The sequence below is a fragment of the Callithrix jacchus genome, chromosome 9, assembly GCF_049354715.1.
Source record: "Callithrix jacchus isolate 240 chromosome 9, calJac240_pri, whole genome shotgun sequence".
Taxonomy (NCBI): Eukaryota; Metazoa; Chordata; class Mammalia; order Primates; family Cebidae; genus Callithrix; species Callithrix jacchus.
In genome coordinates this window covers 98795857-98817811 of record NC_133510.1, presented here as the reverse complement: position 1 = coordinate 98817811, position 21955 = coordinate 98795857, and the positions used below count along the sequence as shown (strand labels likewise).

At 38.9% G+C, this 21955-nt stretch overlaps 1 protein-coding gene across 3 annotated transcripts in view; it reads left to right on the top strand.

Moving 5' to 3' along the window:
• Positions 1-21955, top strand: part of NTN4 (netrin 4) — a 125571-nt gene that overhangs the window by 56152 nt on the left and 47464 nt on the right. For all 3 annotated transcript variants that reach the window (XM_035257342.3, XM_002752876.7, XM_009004394.5), the window contains exons 4-5: positions 10320-10446; positions 12931-13119. In XM_035257342.3, coding sequence (XP_035113233.1) covers positions 10320-10446; positions 12931-13119 — 316 coding nt within the window. The remainder of the gene's footprint in view (positions 1-10319; positions 10447-12930; positions 13120-21955) is intronic.

Sequence of the window (21955 nt, the reverse complement as noted above, 5' to 3'; positions counted from 1 at the left end):
AGGCAGGAGAATTGCCTGAACCCAGAAGGCGGAGGTTGCAGTGAGCCGAGATGGCGCCATTGCACTCCAGCCTGGGTAACAAGCGCGAAACTCCGTCTCAAAAAAAAAAAAAGAGTTCAAGACCAGCCTGGCCAGCATGGCGAAACCCTATCTCTACTAAAAACACAAAAATTAGCTAGGTATGGTGGCACCTGTAATCCCAGCTACTCAGGAGGCTGAGGCAGGAGAATCCCTTGAACCTGGGAGGTGGAGGTTACGATGAGCTGAGATTGTGTCATTGCACTTCAGCCTGGGCAACAAGAGCAAAACTTCGTCTCAAAAAAAAAAAGTAGCCTCTATCCCTGGCCTCACAAAAGATAGATTCGTTTTGTTCTAGGAAGTCATTGTTCCGAAGAGTAAGAGAGACTCCTACGTAATTGCTCAAAAAGCCCAAATTGAAACTGTACTGCTAACTCGCAAAAAAACTACTCTTGAGCCAATTATGTATTTTTAAAACAATGGATTTTTTTTTTTTCTGGAGACAAGAGTCTTGCTCTGTCACCCAGGCTGGAGTACACGGGCACAATCTTGGCTCACTGTAACCTCTGCCTTCCACGTTCAAGCAATTCTTCCACCTCAGCCTTCCAAGTAACTGGGATTACAGCACACGCCACCATGCCTGGCTAATTTTTTTATTTTTGGTAGAGATAGGGTTTCAAATGCAGGTCAGCTGGTCTCAAAATCCTGACTTCAAGTGATCCACCCGCCTTGGCCTCCCAAAGTGCTGGGATTACAGGCATGAGCTACCACCCCTGGCCTAAAACAATGGAAATATTTTAAAACCTTCTTTCACTTGGCTTTTTAAGTGAGGTTTTTGTTTTGTTTTTTGAGACAAGGTCTGGCTCTATGGCCCAGGCTGGAGTGCAGTGGCACAATCTTGCCTCACAACAACCTCTGCCTCCCAGGCTCAAGGGATCCTCACACTTTAGCCTTCCACGTAGCTGGGACTACAGGTGTTCACCAGCACACTGGGGTAATCTTTGTATATTTTGTAGAAAGGTGGTTTTGCCATGTTGCCCAGGCTGGTCTCCAATTCCTGAGCTCAAGCCATCCACCTGCCATGGCCTCCCAAAGTGCTGAGATTACAGTTGTCAACCACTGCCCCCAGCCTAAGTGAGGTTATGTTATCAACACTATTTTGAAACTCAAAAATGTTTTGTGATTTATTTGAAAAGCTTAACTTATGCTTTTCTCTGCCCTTGAGCAGTTTCTGCCTTCCTTCCTGCAGATGGGTGGGTTCAGGGGTTTGTTTTTGCTTTATTTTATTTTTGGCTAATCTAATTTTTACAAAAGTGGCCATGCTGTATATAGAAAGATAAACCACAAAACTTTTTAGGTCTTAGTTCCAGCTGTAATGCTACAAAAAAAGATCTGCTGAATCACAACTTTAAGCAGTCTTGGAATCAGTGCCCCCCATATATGTATAGATGTATACAGATGGGGCCAATCAGTGTATACAGATATGGTCTTATTTGGAAATGTGTGTGTGTGTGTGTGCACACTTGCACTTCTAAATACTCTTCAGCTCCAGATTTCTTTCTTTTTTTTTTTTTTTTGAGGCGGAGTTTCGCTCTTGTTACCCAGGCTGGAGTGCAATGGCACGATCTGGGCTCACCGCAACCTCCGCCTCCTGGGTTCAGGCAATTCTCCTGCCTCAGCCTCCTGAGTAGCTGAGATTACAGGCACGCGCCACCATGCCCAGCTAATTTTTTGCATTTTTAGTAGAGACAGGTTTCACCATGTTGACCAGGATGGTCTCGATGTCTTGATCTCGTGATCCACCCGACTCGGCCTCCCAAAGTGCTGGGATTACAGGCATGAGCCACCGTGCCCGGCCCCAGCTCCAGATTTCTTACAGTAAGTAGTAGCATGTGCCAATGGCATAGATGAACTTGCACTTAGATAAATAATTCAAAGCTTTGGGGGATATGAAATTTTATACATGAAAAAAAGGAAATAAGCCAGCAACCTCTTTTTAAAATTTACCTAAGTCGTTCAGTGATGCGCCGTGTACTTCTTATTCTTCATAACTAAATTTAAACTGACTAAAATTCATCACACTATCTGTTATCATCCTTACCAGATCCTAATATGGATGGTAAATAACATCAAGGAGGTGCTATCCAGAAAGAGCAAATCTTTAATTAGAGTTTATTTACATTCCTACTGTCATCTCTGTTTGTAAATTTATTCAAAGGAGTTCCTAATAAGGACTTGTTGAGGCTTGTGGGGGGGGGGGGGGGCTGGAAATTCCCCTAGAAGGCAACAGAATCTCCAGTGTGCAGATAGAAAGGTTTTACATAGAACAAATGAAGATCAAAAAGTATTCTCTACCCCTCCTTGGCCTGAACTTTATTCCAGGTGTGGGAAATTGGGGCCAGTCTCCTTGTATTGACCTATCCTCAAAGTTGCTTGGCTTCTTTCAGAGGAAGAGGACCAATAATCCATTCAAGCACAGAGCACACAGGAAGTGGCTCACGGTGAGTCCAAACTACACTCTGTCCTGGAGAGCTCTTACTTAAAGGACAAGTTTTGCGAGGACACACCAGTTTTATTTAAGTGTCATCCTGAAGAGACTTGGCCAAAGTGTATTCCTCAGAATCCTACTGCCGAGGGTCTTATAATCCATAGTTTAGGGGTTAAGATGAGGATGCTGGAGTGAGACTGCTAGAGTTCAGGGAGCTTTACCACTTACTGACTTTGTGTTCTTGGACCAATTACTTAAACTCTTTGGGCCTTCATTTTCTCCTTTGTGAAACTGGACAATGATAATTATACCTACTGTATAGGGTTTTCATGTGAATGAATGAATATTTACACAATGCCTAGAACAGTGCCTGGGTATATAGTAAGAGCGACTCAGTGTTAGTTACTATTACTATTGTTATTATTTATCTCACATTCATGACTGACCCACATTCCTTGGGCTGCCAGTAGATCTCCCAGACATGACCACTGTACCTGAGGACATATTTATTATCAACATGCCTTGCCCAGGTATAAGTCTGTATACCCGTTATAGGAAGCAATCTGGACAAAGCTAAATGTGACAAGGAAATGATCTCGTTCCCAATTCAAATGCATAATTATCACTCTGCCTTCTTGGCAGTTTTAAAAATGAGACTAAGCTCACTAACTTAAGTTCTCAAGGCTCCATAATATATATATATTCACTGAATGAAAAAAACTACATATTTATTGTAAACCCATTATATGTCAGTTACCAGGGATTCAAAGACATTTAAGCCACTGTTTCTTCCCTGCAAGGTCTTACAGTCTAGTAGAGAGAAGCGGATACTGTATGATTCCCATGCTGTGCACTAAATGCCGTTTTCTTAGGGAATTTGCATTGGCTTCATTCATGGTTTTTTCAGGTCTGTCCATCAGAGCAAGGTTTTGGCAAATTAGTGAATTAGGCACAGATTGTTTTTGGCTCCTCTCTCCTCTTAAGACATTCCCTTTCCCTCTCCTAAGAAGTCACAGTTCTAGGAATGAAGTCTAGACAGCTTTTTATTTTGCCTCGGTGATGGGAACACAAAGGACATTTTAATACTGAGAAAACAATGTCATGTTAAAGGGCTATCCTTAAATCAAATGTATTTAGCTTTATATAGAATGTAATGTATGTTATGTTACGTGATTATAATCCCTGCTGACATATTTTTGCTAATATAAGTATTTGCCCCTCCTGAGGGTAAGTGCATTTTTGTAAGGAGGTCTTGAACCTAAAACATCATTCTAGAGCTAAAGGAATGAATTTCTACAGAAAGAATTTCAGGTTACAGCCTAGATGGGAGGAATGAAGCCTTAAGTACTGGCCAATTTGTATTCTTTAATCATAATTGTTTTTACCCTATGCCCATCTTTATTGGATTGCCCATGCTTTTTTATGAGTGTGTTTTCTCTAGTGGTCAAGGATAGACCAAAGAATAAACTGTAAAGCTTTTCATTTCTTCTTGCATTTTTGCTACTTATATTATTGGGCAAGGGTTTGAAACACTCAACCTTCAACCTATTTTGCCCCATTCTGACATCAGGTTTCAGGCCCCCTTTTCACCAAACTCAATTATTATGCTTGATATTCACCATACAGCTTCTACTTCGTCTGTTAAATTAAAACATGCAAACCTTTAATGGGAAAAGGGCATATTTTATTCGTTAATGAAAAAACATGTTTTCATCACAATGCTTTCTATTCAAAGGTTGTGTTGTAGCATTTGTTGTGCGTGTTTTTGTCCTTAATAAGAGCAGCAGGTTCTAACAGGCTAGCCCATTATTAGAATTTATTTCTTTTCATGAATAACAAGTTTCTTATTTTAGAAGTTTAATCCTTTTCTCCAAAAGGAACATGTTATCTCTTTAGAAATTAATCAGTTTTTGCCTTTACATTTGGTCTTCAATTGCTGCATAGCGTTGTTTCACTCTCTCAATTATGCGTCATAGCTATAGAGGTTCATGAATTGCTGCAGCTGCTAAGTGGGCATTTTTCTATGGTCCATAGAATAAGCCCTGTTTGTATCCTCTTCTCACATTTTTTTAAAGTTCCCATGATGGTCTGAAAGAATATTCATTTTCAATTGGAATGAAAAGTTGCATGGTAATGAAATGAAATAACGTATATAAATAATAATGGCACAGTAGAACAAGGAAATTACTCAACTTACAAAATTCAAAGATGTCTGCATGCTTTGCTATAAAATAAATCTTTTTTTCAATAACCTTTATTACAGTTTGTAGTAAGACATGATCAACAAGAGACTCAAACAATAGTTGTTCCTTTCTTGAAAAGCAAGTTAGAAACAAATTTTGTCAGACGTTTCTAGAAGAATTTAGTTAACGTAAGTCCCTCAAAAGCATTAACCAGATGGATTTTCTGCTTTTGTAATTCCCTTATAGTCAATGTCGGTGGTAAACATCTGGGTGATAAAATACATCTTTATTTGGGAGGAGAAACTAGAATGACATTTAGTCCAAGAGTACTGTAGTCACAAGCAATGGGAAATATGCAGTAGAGAGAGAAAAAATCTGAAGGCGAGTAAAAAGAATAGTATTTATTTTCATCGAAGTATAATCGATACAGATGAATAAAAGTTCTTCAGAGACTATTAATGTTTATTTACTTTTCCATTTGTGTCACATTGGGTAGTGCCTGCAGGAAAGAGGAAATACTCTCCTAGCTTTTCCTCATTTGATTTTCGGATGATTCCAGAAACGTTCTGCATTGGTGAGATGGCAACAGGACCCAGCTATATGTCATTTACATTTTCTTTGGGAGCTCAAAAAGGATTATGAGTAGTTGCCTGCAATCAAATAGTATTCAGAATACAGAGAAACAGGCCTTGAAATCATAGAACCTTAAGACTAGAAGGAATCTAAAAGTTGTTTAAGCCAATCTTCTATTCAGTGTTTAAATATTCTACAACAGTCTTGATAAACGTCCATCCCAGATGCTTGATGCTGTCAGTGACCAGCTTCCCACAGCCTCCTGCCTGGTCAGTTTCAAACTCAACCACATGATTGCTGGCTACTTTTGACACTGACAGAGAAGAGTATTCTTAGCATAACAGAGAAGTTTATGGAAGTCATAGAATATCCAAAATTCTATTTACCTCTTGGGTCATTAGAAGTTGTGGTTTTGCTGTTAAGGTAAATTACTCAATTTTTAATTAGATAGTAGATACCGCTTTTCTTCAACTAAACTTTAAATACATAATCCCATTTTCCTGCTCCTTATCTACTTCATGTTTGTATACCAAACAAGAGCTATGTTTAACGTGTTACTAAAGTTTCCTTTTTCTGTTTTTTTTTTTCAATGAAGACCTAGTTTTACTTGCACATTTTTCACGAGCATCAAATAGTGGGTGATCTTTCAAGCTTGAACAGCAACGGTTGTATCGCTGAGGAAGGATTTCTTGTTTCAAATTGTCTAGGTAATGATTCACAGCTATTTTTGGTAATTCTCAAAATGACAGCTCCTTGAATTTTTCTGTATGCAGAAAAATTTGCCAGGCTAGCATCTTTCAGACCCTGGGAGGTTCATCCCAATCCTTGGCATGTGGGAGCAAGGGAATGCTCTGAAATCCTCACTGCAGAGGGAATTGACCTGTCCAACATTGTCTTGTAATACATGTGAATGTTCGATGAGGCAACTCTAAATGTCTGTGGCCTCCTGAGGCCTGGGATTTGTGGCAGGATAAACCTATGTGTTGGGTGATATTATGTATAGGCCTTAGGACTTCCAAGACCAAACCTGATAAATTGAACCTAGGATGATGGTTGCACTCCTTTGAAGAGGATTCACAATACTTTGCAGCACCTGTCTTCATACAGGATTCAGTACATGGTTGCTAAAAAGTGGAAAAGAGGGCCAGGTGTAAAGTCTCATGCCTGTAATCTCAAACCCTTGGAAGACTGAGGTGGGAGGATCACTTGAGCCTAGGAGTTGGAGACCAGCCTGGATAATGTAGCAAAACCCTGTCTTTACGAAAACTACAAAAATTAGCTGGGCGTAGTGAATGTGCCTGTTGTCCCAGCTATTCAGGATACTCAGCTCGGAGGACCACTTCAGCCCAGGAATTCAAGGTGTCAGTGACCTGTGATCACACCATTACACTCCAGCCTGGACAACAAAGCAAGAACCTGACCCTAAAAAAAAAAATTAAACATGAGTAAAATTAAAAAATGGAGAGGATGCAAAGACAGTACATAAGAATTAACATGCTGACATAACTGGATAATTAGGAAAAAGAAATTAACTTTTTCAACATCCGAATATTTTCAGAAAATACATGTGGGTGTCACTGGTTATTGGAAGGCATGAGCTGGGGGAAAAGCCAGAGAAGAAACTATACAAGGAGAAAGGGAGGAAAGAATATAACAGGCAAGACAGGAGAGAGGTAGAAAGAATGTTTTAAGAGAAAATAAAGTGTGTTTAATATCCCTTTCACTCAAAACTCTTCAATGGATCTGCATTGCCTATGGGATAAATTTCAGCCTCTTTAAAGGTAATGTTTAGTGTATTCCATGATCTGGATTGAACCTACCTCTCAAACACATACTTCTGGTATTGACTGTCCCTAACTATTTCTTTAGGGTTCTTACATTCTTGTCTTTGCTTCCTAAGGAAAATCCCATGTACCCTTCAGGACACAGACTCAGGGATCACACTTAGAAGTTTTATACAGAGCACAAATTGACCTCGTTTTCTATCATATTTACTTTACACCCCTTAACATTTTCCCTAATGCTCTCCCTAGACAGAACTCCGTGTAATTCCATTAACAGCAGGAACTCTGACTCTAATTCTGTCAGATTATTTATGTGTTTTGAAGGTAAGTTTTACTTGTTTTTTTGATCTGTAGGATTAGACAATTGCAAAACATGTTTCCTACTAGTCTCCATTGCACTACTTCTGTCAGTTACATAAGGATGCCTTCATCTTACTAAAATTCTTCAGCCTTGGAAGAGTTTTTTTGTTTTTTTTTTCTAGATGGAGTTTCGCTGTTGCTACCCAGACTGGAATGCAATGGCATGATCTCGGCTCCACCTTCTGGGTTCAAGCAATTCTCCTGCCTCAGCCTCCCGAGTAGCTGGGACTACAGGCGTGCACCACCATGCCCAGCTAATTTTTGTATTTTTAGTAGAGACAGGGTTTCACCTTGTTGACCAGGATGGTCTCGACCTCTTGACCTCGTGATCCACCCGCCTCGGCCTCCCAAAGTGCTGGGATTATAGGCGTGAGCCACTGCGCCCAGCCAGATTTTTTTTTCTACAGTCATTTTTTTCAAAGACTCCCTTTTCTTCAAAATTAGCGTTTAGTACTACAAGTAAAAGAATCATAAGCTTTTCCTGAGAACCTTTAAAGAAATTTGCCACATAGAAGTTATTTGATTGGCAAGAGTTTATATTGTTTTCATGAGAGAGAACCCTGAATTTAAAAAGGTTTGAAAAAAGTAATATGACTGAGGCACCTTTACTTCATATACTTTATAATAAAAAATGGATAGGAAAAATCAGATATCCAGGAGCTAGGATGAAAAAAGTCTCATTCTTAGAGAGCAGCAAAGTTGAATGCCTGCAGCTCTCAAAATGTAAGTGCAGATTTGTCTTTAGAGCTTCCCTGGATGTGTGAATGGAGATTTGTAGTGAACTCATAACTCCATGGAATTTCGATATATGAACATTTCGTATCAGAGAACTATGAAAAGATGCCCAAGAAGGTATATTATTATAACTGAATTCATACTTGGACATTCCAAGACCAAAACCAGTAAATTGAATCTATAGTATTAGTTGCATTTCCATAAAGAAAATTAATAAAAATTTTTGCAACATCTTTTTTCAAGGAGCCAACGTACTCTATTTTTTTTAATCTATATACTCACTAATCCCTGAGAATTAAAAGAACTATAATTTTCATGAAGCATGAGAACTTTACATGAAAATACACTGAAATGAAATTTAGCAAGATGGCCGCCAACATACTGCTTATGAAATTTTCCAGCTAATTCTTAGGCATCACGTGGTTCATTCTCAAGCAGCCTGTAGTCTTCTAAGCCCTGTGTATAATTCCCGAACTTGGTCATTATGTGAGCATAAGGCTGACAGCAGTCACGTAGCACACTTGGATCCTTGCACGGGCCATTTGCAGAGTGTCTCCACCAGTGCGAGGAAAGTATTAAAAGAAGGTCGTGGATGAGATGACACAAGTTACTTGAGTGTTATCTTAGGTCAAGCAGTAGTACATCAGTGTATTGGTGTGACCGTTTTCAGGTTTGTTAAACTTTACCGTAGGGACTCATTTTGGTTTGGCCACTCTGAGTACATGTCATTTTTAGTAATTTACTTTTTGTCACAGTCAAAATATTTTAGATGCATTGAAATAAACTTTGCTCACAGATTCTCCTTACACCTTGGTTCATTTTGTTTCCTTTTCCTGAAAAGGAAAGTTTCTTCCCTTCTGCCTGTTAGAAATGCCACCCATGTGTCAAGGGCCAGCTCCAATCTCCATCTCTCTCAGAAAGCCCTCCAAAGCTGTCAACCTATGGTGATTTCTGCATCTTTTGAATTCCAGCATTATTTTGCTGCTTAGACATTTATTTATTGTCTTGTTTATCTGTTATTTTCTTCTAGGTAACTCTTTTTTTTCTCTCCAGCTATTATATATTTCATCTTTCTTAAAGACAGAAAACTTTTTAATGCTTTGTGTACCAAACATGGCCTAGCATAGTGACTTTCCCTTGTAGGTACCCATTACATATTTGTTGACTAGTTGATATAGTTTGTTACCTTTATGTTACCCTAACACTGTTTCTCAAGGAAAAATATACAACCTCGTAGATCCATACTCATGGACCCCATTCTAAGCTACTTTGCAGACCTTTCCTTTGTATATTCATGACATCGTGTAAATAAATAATCTTGGTACTGGAATGCATCTTGGTATTGGAATTCATTGCAAGTCTTAGTTATTAGGAGATAGTTTGGATGATTCAAAATATTAATTTTTAGAAGTTAGTGAAATAATACAAAAAATATTGAAATTCCGATATTTCTAAGAATTCTACAGAAGTATTTCTCTCTGTGAGAAATACTATTTTAGTAAACCCTAAGCTACTCTAAACTATGGGGACCAAAAAAAAAAATGCCCAGTCATTAGGACAAAATGTATTCAAAGCCCCAACAATATACACATTTTCACCTTTCAATATTACTTCTAGAAAACGCATTCAAAAGAAATAAAGATGTACACAAATATTTAGCTATGATGATATTCATTATAACATCAAATATAACATACAAATATTTAAAAACCTAAATAACAATTAAATAGGTGGTCAGATAAATTAAGTTTACATCATACAGGGTGCCATTAAAGTGTGTATTATATGAGAATATTTAACAAAATGGAAAGATATTTGCAATATAATATGTGAAAAAGGTTGTAAATATAATTGTGTATTTTAAAGTACTGGAAATATATGCTCCAAATGTTGATATTAATGTCATTTTGCAATGAGATTATGGATTTCTAAACTTTCTAGAATGAAGGTGTATTACTTTTGCATAAAGAATTTAAATATTTAAAGATATTAAAAACTTAACCAGTACATTTGAATTCAAGTGTTGGCTCAGCCAGTAGCTTAGAATTGCTCTATAGGGTCATATACCCTTCAGCCAAGAAACTATATTAATCTTTTGAATTTTTCAAAAGATTGTGCAAAGAATGTTCTTCCTTGGCATCGTTTGTGCTCAACGCTCTCACTTGATGTTGTTTGTAGGTCCATGGGAAGTGCATGTGTAAGCACAACACAGCAGGCAGCCACTGCCAGCACTGTGCCCCATTATTCAACGACCGGCCGTGGGAGGCAGCTGATGGCAAAACGGGGGCTCCCAACGAGTGCAGAAGTAAGTAACAAGTCCACAGTACTCAGAAGTCTTCTTTTTAAAGTCAGCTTATCTGTGGACTCCTGGTTGTCTCTACAAACACAACACAAAGTGACAAACACTAGAACCTACACAAGCATAGCCATATCACTGCCCACTGTGGCTTCAGCCACTGAAAACACTTACTGTTTGTTACATTGCCAATGTGACTGTTTTACCAAGAATATGTTGCCTATTTGTTGAACACTTTGTGAGAGCTAAGGACCCTTTTATAATTGGACATAATAAAAACAGGTGGGTGGCTCACACCTGTAATCCCAGCACTTTGGGAGGCCAAGGCCAATGTGATGAAATCTCATCTTGACTAAATACACACACACACACAAAAATTAGCCAGGCATGGTAGTGTGCACCTGTAATCCTAGGAGGCTGAGGCTTGAGAATCACTTGAAACTGGAAGGTAGAGGTTGCAGTGAGCTGAGATCACGCCACTGTACTCCAGCCTGGGCAACAGGGGAAGACTGTCTCAAAGTGAATGAATGAATAAATGAATAAAAATAAAAGCATGAGTAGACAACAAGAGCATCTGATTCTGTTCTACAATTACTCTTATTGCTAAGATGGTGAATTATAAACATGAAAATAGCTGTCTTGAATTCAGTTCTCAAAACTACCCAATAAAGCAGGTAGTATTAATCCCATTATAGAGATCAGGAAATTGAGGCTCAGTAAGATTAAGTGATTTGCCAAAGTTAGTATATGATAGTGGGGGCTTGATCCCTAGACTCAAGACTCCAGATTAGGTACTTTTCCCCATAATACCACAATGTCTTTCTTTTCACTTTATGATGCTTGAAATGAAAGATTAGATTTGAAATTAATTAAGTTGGTAAGTCAAGAATAAGATTTCCCTACCAGGACTAACTTGAGGTTTGAGGTTGGAGATTAACTAGGAAGGTAAAAATATGGAAACCTGAGCCATTTCTCTTTGCAATTTAAAATGTTCACAGAAATGCACATGCCCATAAGAATGTTAACACTCACAAACCTCTATTTTACAAGGATGTAAAAGCAGGTACTGTGGGTAAAATTGTGAGAAGTCTCTTCCCATGCGTAATCTGGAGTCATATTGATTTGTTTTTGTTTCTAGGAAATGTAAAGGATTTCCTGTAAGAATAAATCTCAAATTATCTTGTAATATACTTTTAAAAGATATGAATCTGGTCAGAATTTCATAACACATCAAGGAAACAATGAAAAACAATAGCACAAACATTTTCAAATATACTTGACCTCCACAAAAATCTGGATTCTTATTCTAAATTACTCATCAAGAGAATCTAAAGAATTTCTCCTGAATTCCTAGGGTGCCTTTCTGGCTCTTTCCATAGAAATCAACTGCCTATCTAAATACATATAGAACACAAAGACATGTCACTTGATGCTACTGACTTATAATCTTAGAAATGCCTTTGAGGAATTACTATATAATAAATACTGCAGGCCTCTTCTGTAGTATAAAGAAAATTGAGGCTTCAATGGGAGTCCGCCTTATACTCACCAGTTCAACCGCTGAAGAATATTATTTCATGAAAGATAAATCAATCTAATTGCTCAGTTACTAAGCACTGTCCACCAGCAGCTTCCTTCCAAGCTCATTAGTAAGCATGAATTCATGCCTGCCCCTGCAATATGAATGGTCATTTTCACATGAGGCCTGACAATTTCAGCTTTTCTTAGCAAAGTCAGGAGACCCATAGGGATGACCCTTGAGAAGTAACAGGAATGGGAATGGTGAAGTGTTACCAAAAAAGAGGGTAAAAACTGCCAGTCACTTCTGTCATCTTTCCATAATAAATATCTACCCCTGTCGGCAAGTTCATCATCATGTCTCTGCCCAACTAGACAAAGCTACCCTTTGTTGATTTTCATGCATCTCCTGAAACTTGTTTTTTTAAATTAAGATCTGTAATGAAAAAAAAAGTAGTAACCTATTGAAGAGAGGCAAAACAGGGCAAATGGGGATGGAGAGGTAAAATTTCTATATTGCTTTGATTTTTATGCTGTTAACTACTCAAAAATTTAAACATTAACAATCAGTTTCTCCTATTTTTATTTCTATTTATTTATTTTGAGACAGACTCTCCCTGTGTCACCCATGCTGGAGTGCAATGGCATGATCTTGGCTCACTGCAACCTCTGCCTCCTGGGTTCAAGTGAACCCTGCCTTAGGCTTCCAAGTAGCTGGGACTACAGGCATGTGCCACCACACCCAGCTAATTTTTTTGTATTTGGTAGAGACAGGGTTTCACCATGTTGGCCAGGCTGGTCTCAAACTCCTGGTCTCAGGTTATCCCACCCACCTCGGCCTCCCAAAGTGCTGGGATTACAGGCGTGAGTCACCACACCCAGCCAGCGTATTCTATTTTTAACTACCTGAATATGAGATAACCCATCACTCTAGTTTTACTTATTAATGTTTCTCTCCACGCTTCTTATTTCCAGCCTGCAAGTGTAATGGGCATGCTGAGACCTGTCACTTCGACGTTCATGTGTGGGAGGCATCAGGGAATCGCAGTGGTGGTGTCTGTGATGACTGTCAGCACAACACGGAAGGACAACATTGCCAGAGGTGCAAGCCAGGCTTCTATCGTGACCTGCGGAGACCCTTCTCAGCTCCAGATGCTTGCAAACGTAAGTAATCTGTGGTTTCCAGAAAATAGGCTGATTTGTATAAAACTGATGAGTCTTCATCTTTTACTCCACTAACTCAAGGGAGGGAGGGTCACTGAGATTCTCAGATAATACACTCACAGATATCAGTTACTTTCTTCATTGATAAGAGGCAAGAATTTTCAACCTGTTGGGTGAAAACAGTATAATACTCACAAAAATAATTTCCTGTCTCTCCATAGAGTAAAATTATTTCCTGTAGCACCACATTTTGGAAAACAAGATGATTAATAAAAAAGAAAAAAAAGTGATGAAGTGGGAGAGCTATTTAAGATCTTTTTTTTTTTTTTGAGACGGAGTTTCGCTCTTATTACCCAGGCTGGAGTGCAATGGCGCGATCTCGGCTCACTGCAACCTTCGCCTCCTGGGTTCAGGCAATTCTCCTGCCTCGGCCTCCTGAATAGCTGGGATTACAGGCACGTGCCACCATGCCCAGCTAATCTGTATTTTTAGTAGAGACGGGTTTTCACCATGTTGACCAGGATGGTCTCGATGTCTTGACCTCGTGATCCACCCGCCTTGGCCTTCCAAAGTGCTGGGATTACAGGCGTGAGCCACCGCGCCCAGCCTTGCTATTTAAGATCTAAAGACTTTATTTGTAAGTAGAAGGTAGACAATAAATGGATTCAAGCTGATAAAACAAAGGGTGGTTACTGCACTTGGGTTATTCTTTTACCTTAACAATGAACTTAAACATGATAAAAGACAAGTTTTGGTTTTATTATGAATGCATTTTGATTGACACTGCTCTAATGTACTCTATTATAACTAATTTATGATATCAAAATAATTTTATACTCTCCCCAAAATACTAAAATCTTGTAGAATGGGTTCTGCTTTTTTGTTGACATAACTCTGAGAAGAGGTTTATTTGGAGGCCGCGCGGTGCCTCATTCCTGTAATCCCAGCACTTTGGGAGGCTAAGGCAAATGGATCGCTTGAGCTTACAAGTTTGAGACCAGCCTGGGCAACAAGGCAAAACCCTGCCTCTACAAAAACTACAAAAATTAGCCAGGTATGGTGGTACATGCCTGTAGTTCAAGCTACTTGGGAGGCTGAGGTGAGAGGATGGCTTGAGCCCAGGAGGTGGAGGTTGCAGTGAGTTGAGATGGTGACACTGCACTCCAGCCTGGGCAATAGAGCCAGACCTTTCTTAAAAAAAAGGTGGGGGATGGGGAGAGAGAGAGAAAAGGAAATGAAAGGAAAGAAAAAGAGGTTTATTTGAAAAAAGAATAGAATTTGAAGATATCTACCCAATTCATAGTACATTATCTGAAATGTGAATATGAAGAGTGCGTGCAAGGCTTATGTGAATATCAAATGTGGACGAATAGCTCATCTAACCACATTAGTATTTACCCTTCTATCAGCTCAGAAATCATCATATCACAGAAGCCACTCAAGACTATAAATGGAGATTCATGATCATGCCCTTCCTTTCCCTACCAAGGACTCCATGTTCTATCTCAAAAACAGTGACAGGAAGAGAGCAATACAATGGGAAATGAGCATTTGAAACCTTGGGGTTATTTGTGAGTTTTTTAAAGGAAAAACTATATTGCTCTTTAAAAATATTTTTGAACATCAGGGAGAAGATATCAGTGTGGAATTTGAATGGGCTTGCTTGTTACAAGCTTTTTCTCTTAAATAATGGCAGATAAAATATAGTACTGCTCCCTTTCCACAGCAACCTTAAATTTGGATTTATGTCATAATATTTCTCCTAGCATTCTGTTTTACTCCTGCTCCTTGTTTGTACTCAGACTTTCTTTGAAATATTTAGGAGGTTTCAAACAGTTAAAGATTCAGTGCCAATTGCCGGTTGTGTGACCTTATGCTGGCTACTGAAGCTCTTTGGACTTTAGTTTCTTCATATGTCAAATTCCTGCCTGTAGTGTAATGAGAAATATATAAGAAAAAAATGTGTATTTATAAGATAAAAGGGTTAGCACATTGTCTGTCATAGAGTAAGACCTCAAGAAATAAAAAACTAGGCTGGATGGGGTGGCTCACATCTGTAATCCCAGCACTTTGGGAGGATGAGGTGGAAGGATCACTTGAGCCAAGGAGTTTGAGACAGCTGGGCAACGGGAGAAGACCCTGTCTCTACTTACCATATTATATTTAAAAAGATAAATAAATAACAGTGAAAATTAGTATTGTAATAACTGTCATGTCCTATAAGCCAGAAGGTGGAAAATAATATGATAGGGTTTCTACTTTTTATTGATCAAAAATACCTTGTGTTAAAGATAATTACTTCTTTAAAACCTGCAGCTCTTAGGGCCTAAAATGTAGGATCCTAGTCTCCATGTGCTAACAAAATGGTCTGCTTATAATATTGCTTCAACCTAGAACATATTCATTCCTGACACCATTTTGTACAGGATTTGTTTAAATGAACAGATACATGTATATGTATATCCCATAGCCTCAGACCACTTAGTAGTTGGTGCATTCTCATTTTTAGTGAGAATGCACCAACTACTAAGTGGAAAAAAAGAGGAAAGAAAATAATTTGTCATTAACCTGGATAAGTTAACTATCTTGCAGGGCAACAGGTAACATTTTCAAAAAGTTACTGTTGTATAGCATTTCCTTGAAACAGTATGCTATACAGTATACCTAATGTGTTCATGTATTTATTCACCCAGTTACTGTTTATTGAGTACCTACTATGTGCCCGGTACTTAAGATGCATCAGAGAACAAGCTCCTCCAGGAGCTTATACTCTGCTAGAGGAGACAGACAAGAAATCTAAGTAATAAGTGAAATATATAGTCTGTGAGAAGTTCATAGGGGCTAGTATCATCAAAGAAGAAAAAAAATAAAACAAGAGGGATCCAGGGAGCCAAGGGCTTGGGGTGGGAAGAGGAGTGGGAGGGGATAGTATGGGATAGGATGATGAGGGGAGGCCCCAGCACTGCGAAGGCAGGATTTCAGAAAAGATTTGAAGACAGTGAAGAAGTTCACCAAATAGTTAACTGGTGAAAGAACATTCCAAGGAGAGGGAATACCTACAGTGAATGTCTTCAGACAGGAAGGTGCTGCGAAGGAAATAACATGGGGTCAGCATGGCTGCATCAGAATGGGAGTTGGGGGTTGGCAGGAGATGAGACTAGAGAGGTGACCGGGAAGGGGAGAAAAACGAATATGTACTGATGGGCCACTGTAAGCTCACCAGCTTTTACTTGGGAGTAAAATGATGAACCAGTGCAAGGGTTTTCAGCAGAGGAGTGGCATGATCTGACTTCATTTTCAAAGGACAATTCTTGTGTTACACAAAGGCAGCTCCATTCATATTGAACTTGTGCTTTCAGCATTCAGCTTTAGTTGAAGTTAGCAAGCAAACTAGTGATTCTCGAAGTGTGGTTCTTGGACCACCACCATCAGCATCACCTGGAAAATGTATGTGTTAGGCTTGCAAATCCTCAGGCCCTGAGACAGATCAACTGAATCAGAAATTCTGCAGATGGGGCCCAGCAATCTGAGTTTTCACAAGCCCTCTAGCTGATTCTGATGCACAATAAAGTTTGAGAAACAACTGATCTAAAGAAAGCATGCCCACCCCCCCCCACCCCCCACATTTTACATTGGTTAACAAAGCCAGGTTTTAACATTTCGCTAACATTTGGGCCTCTTCTATGTGCTGGTGTAGCAAACAGCTAGTCACTTCCACTATAATAAAGAGTACAATACCAAGGGAAATAGTGCAAGAAAATGTTGAAGGATTGATGGGGGCTAGATTTTAGAGGGCTTTGACTACCAACCTAAAAATGTTGGTATTTATTTTCTAGTGTACGGGGAGCCATCACAATAATTCAATTAGGATAGTGTCATATATTTGCAATATATTTTATTTTATTTTACTTACTTACTTATTTATTTTGAGATGGAGTTTTGTTCTTGTTACCCAGGCTGGAGTGCAGTGGCGCCATCTCGGCTCACCACAACCTCCACCTCCTGGGTTCAGGCAATTCTCCTGCCTCAGCCTCCTGAGTAGCTGGGATTACAGGCACGTGCCACCATGCCCAGCTAATTTTTTTGTATTTTTAGTAGAGACGGGGTTTCACCATGTTGACCAGGATGGTCTCGATCTGTTGACCTCGTGATCCACCTGCCTCGGCCTCCCAAAGTGCTGGGATTACAGGTGTGAGCCACCACGCCTGGCCTGCAATGTATTTTAATGATGTATAGTTCAGATTAATTTCAAAGCATTACATATTCATTGCATTTTACTTTAATGGTTTTTAAATTGTTTGGCTTTGTAAAGTCATAAGATAGAGAAATGTACAAAGAATTAAGACAGATAAAGCCCTTTCCTCGTGCCTAAGTCTGACCAATTAAAAAGAGAAAAAATAAAAGGTTTACTGGCAAAGTTTGAGCCCAAATAAGTAACTTTTTGTTTATTTTGTTTTAGTTTTATTTTTTGTTACTGTTATGTTCAAGCTAGGTTCATACTCTTACTAACTGTAAAAAGGTCACTAGCGCTGGCTTTTTAAATACTAGAACACTCACAGCCTCAGAGTTGTATAAAAAGAGTATGAAAGAGCAGTTAGGGAAAAAAGTGACCTCTTGTTAGTAGTTACTATTACTTAAACAGCTCATCTGGAGACTTGTGCAAAACAGTTTTATAGGTTTTGTTCCCAAACTACCAGATCTGTGAAAAACATAAGCAAATTATGAGACTGCAGCTAAAATTAACAACATACATAACTTATTATTCTTTTCAATTCTTGAAAATGTCTGAACATTCACCAATGGACTTGAGCAATTAGAATATTTTTTAAAGCTTATTCTTTCACTCAACACATTCTTATTCAGTGCTACTATGTGCTAGGTATGCTAGTTCTGGGAATTATAACTGTAAGCAAAAGAGAGACAGTCTTGTGACAAAGCTAAGAAAGTCTAGTGAATTATCTATAATGTATATATGCACATATGTGTGTCTAGGCAACTAGTGGTATCCACATACACCCAAGTATGATCGGTATTGTGTTACAGAGTGTGGAGGGGAACACATCAGAGAGGCAGTTAGCAAGAGTGGAGTGTTCTGAGTTTTGAGAACCTGAGACCTAAAGTTTAATGGAAATTAACAAGGCATAAGTACAGATATTCCCAGCAGAGAGAAAAATCAGTGCCAAAAAAACCCAGAAAGAATGAATATAGCATATTCTTGACAACTGAAGAAAGTTCAGAATGGCCATAGAGACAGGAAAGAGCAAGGAGGTGATGAAGGCAGTGTTAGGATACGGGAAGTAGAGCAGGTGGTTGGCAGGAAGTGCCCGTATCTTGGACATCTCAATCAGGGAGCAAGAGTAACTCTAGGGTTGAACCACCCACATGTAGTTGATCATCAGTGCATGTGCATCATCTACTATAATTGCCTGGTTGATATTTATAGATATATCCAAGTGTATTTATACATAATACCCAAGTACCAGAAGACCAAAGGCGCCAAAGCCATTTCAAGGAAAACTCCATCAAGACCACATTAAGACACTCTTAAAAAACAAAACAAAACAAAACAAAAAACACGCTGAAACATAATAAGATAATTGCAACATAGTCATCTGTAATTGTAACACAATTGTAACAACTTTCTGATCCCCTTATGTTATTATGGATTCACCTACCCGTGGCTACTGAAAAACTTGAAGCGAAAAACTACGACTGCTAAGTCATGTTACTAATCCCAGCACTTTGGGAGGCCGAGGCGGGTGGATCACGAGGTAAAGAGATCGAGACCTTACTGATCAAAATGGTGAAACCCCGTCTCTACTAAAGATACAAAAAATTAGCTGGGCACGGTGGCACGTGCCTGTAATCCCAGCTACTCAGGAGGCTGAGGCAGGAGAATTGCCTGAACCCAGGAGGCGGAGGTTGCAGTGAGCCGAGATTGCTCCATTGCACTCCAGCCTGGGTAACAAGAGTGAAACTGTCTCAAAAAAAACAAAAACAAACAAACAAAAAAACTACGACTGCTAAGTCATATTACTAATCATCACTAGTTAACAAATACTTGGATGGTACTTAATGTGCCAACGTAGGAAAATTATGAAAATAACCGATACCGATTTAGTTCTTTTAGCATAATGTATAGGAGGTGGATGGGCTCATAGGGAAGACCGGCCTTTCTTACCCTCTCCAGATGGCTTCCTGGTCCCTGGGTAGGCTTCCCTAGGAAAGCCCATCTCCATTCACTTTATGATTATTCCAGGATGTGTTTGGGGCAGAGATGCCTATGTCTGCTTCCCTAGCTGAGGTTTCCTTACTGGCACCTGCTTCCAGAATGTTACTCTGGTTCTTTTCTCTTTTTCTGAGCTTGCATTAGATCCCAACATTATTAGCACATCCAGTTGTCCTCTCTATCTACATACTGTCCATAGTATATTGTTTGATTGATACTATGTTTAACAGCATTTTCATTACTCTTTAGTTATATTTTCATATCATTAATTCCCTCCTTAGTAGATGTATCCCTGTCACTTCTTCAGTTATAACTGATAATAAAGGTTATGACAAGTAAGTTAACATACTTAACATTTGTTGAATACCTATAATTAGCAGATTTCATACGAGGTGCTGATAGTGATATTCTTATAGCTAGATGTTTTCCCCCCATTATTCCCCACTTTTATGAGGAAGCTAGTATCAAGAAAACAAGTTGATATTTTAAAAATTTAAACTATTTCAGTATGTGGTTCCACCAACAGCATGTACAAAGTTATTCAAAATAACAAATTTATTATATTTATTTTACTGTGCTTACCAAGGCAGAAAAGCAACCTGCTGCTCAGTGTGTGGTCTGCAGACCAGCCACATTGGCATCATCTGGTTGCTGATTAAGAATGCAGAACCTGTGATCCCACCCCAGAGCTATTGAATAGTATTAAAGGTTGAGAAAAGCCAGGCACGATGGCACACAGCTGACTGTTCAGGCTAATTCTGAAAAGGTTAACTGTAGATTAAGTGCTACTCAGGAGGCTGAGGAGGCAGGATCGCTTGAGTCCCCAAAATTCGAGGCTGCAGTGGGTTAGGATCACACCACTGCACTCCAGGCTGAGCAGCAGAGAAATTTCCCATCTCTTAAAAAATTTTTTTATTAAGATTGAGAGTGCTACTGAATGCTTTTCAATGAGGGTTTAAAGGCATAGTAGCACTTAATCTACAGTTAACCTTTTCAGAATTAGCCTGAACATCCTACTTAACCAAACATCCAAATTAACAAAGGTTTACATCTCTATTTGTGTGCATATAGACTTAGAATATTTTAGAATAAATTATATGGAGGTTTACTGAGGAAAAAATGGAAATCTGAATAAATATGTTTCTGTGGTACAGCATTTTCCAGAGTTTGATCCATAGAGCTCTAATTCCATGAAATGTTAACAGAAATTATGTGAGGGGAAATTTTACTATGGCCTTCAAATTTAGGAAGCAAATTAATCAAAGGTTTCTTCACTTCAAAATGTCTCAGAGCCTAATATGCTAATGTTCATTATAAACCTGTTTCAGAGTTTTGAGGTCTCTTCAGTTTAACCAGAGAATGCTTTTCTTTCAAATCATCTTTTGGGACCTGTGTTCTATGGCGCTCACTGGAAAATGTTATTTCATAGTGGCCAAATGTAATTTAACCATTTAAAATAGTTTAAATTTCCGATCCCTTTCCATATAAATATATGGGGAAAAAAGGAAGATTTTTTTCCATATATTTCTTCCCCATTTCCAAGTGCTAGAGGCTACAAATGCATATCAAAGAAACAATGAACCTTACATTTCTATCAGTGAAGTAATCTTAACCATAATAACTAGGCTTGGGCGATCTAGTCTATTGGACGTTCAGCTATGAACATATGACAGCCCTTTTCTCCTTCTCTCTCTTCTTAGTTTTTATCTTCTCAAAAATTAGAATCAGGCCAGGCACGGTGGCTCCCACCTATAATCCCAGCAGTTTGGGAGGCCAAGGCAGGTGGATCACCTGCGGTCAGGAGTTCCAAGACCAGCCTGGCCAACATGGTGAAACCTCATCTCTACTAAAAATACAAAATTAGCCAGGTGTGGTGATGAGCACCTGTAATCCCAACTACTCAGGAGGCTGAGGCAGGAGAGTTGCTTGAACCCAGGAGGCAGAGATTGCAGTGAGCCGAGATCGTGCCACTGCACTCCAGCCTGGAAGCCTCCAGAGCAAGACTCTGAAAAAAATAAACAAAAAACAAAAAAACAAAAGGAACCATTGAAAACCTGAAGCAACAGCTGAGATATATTTACTAGAAGCACAGAAGTTGTAGCTCAGTTTAGTTCAGAAAACATTTATTGAGTGCTTTCCCCTGTGCTAAGCTCTGGGGTAAACATTAAGTCTGTAAAAATGAAAAATCTTTCCAGAGATCATTTCCATACACTGTGGTGGTAATGCTGATGACAATATCACAGTAATAGCTGACATATATTGAGTGTGTACTATTTTCTGGTCACTATTCAAAGGGATGTGTGTATGTTTTCACTTTTGTAACTTTCACAAAAGCACTTTGATGTAGGTAGCATTATTGCCACCCATTTTACAGGAGGCAAGTGCAATGGAAAAGATACAACAAGTGCCTTAGGGAAAAAGTGTTGGGCTTGATGAAGGCAATTTAGGGAAGATTTCCTTGAAAAGATCCTTCCCATACTTCTTAGATGGCTGTTTGTATTTTTTCCTGTAAAATTGCTGAAACAGTTTGTCCTGCTTTCTAATCTCAGTCGTTTTTAATTAGTTGATCTAGAAAATGAAACAGATGGATGATGTGATGATGTTCTT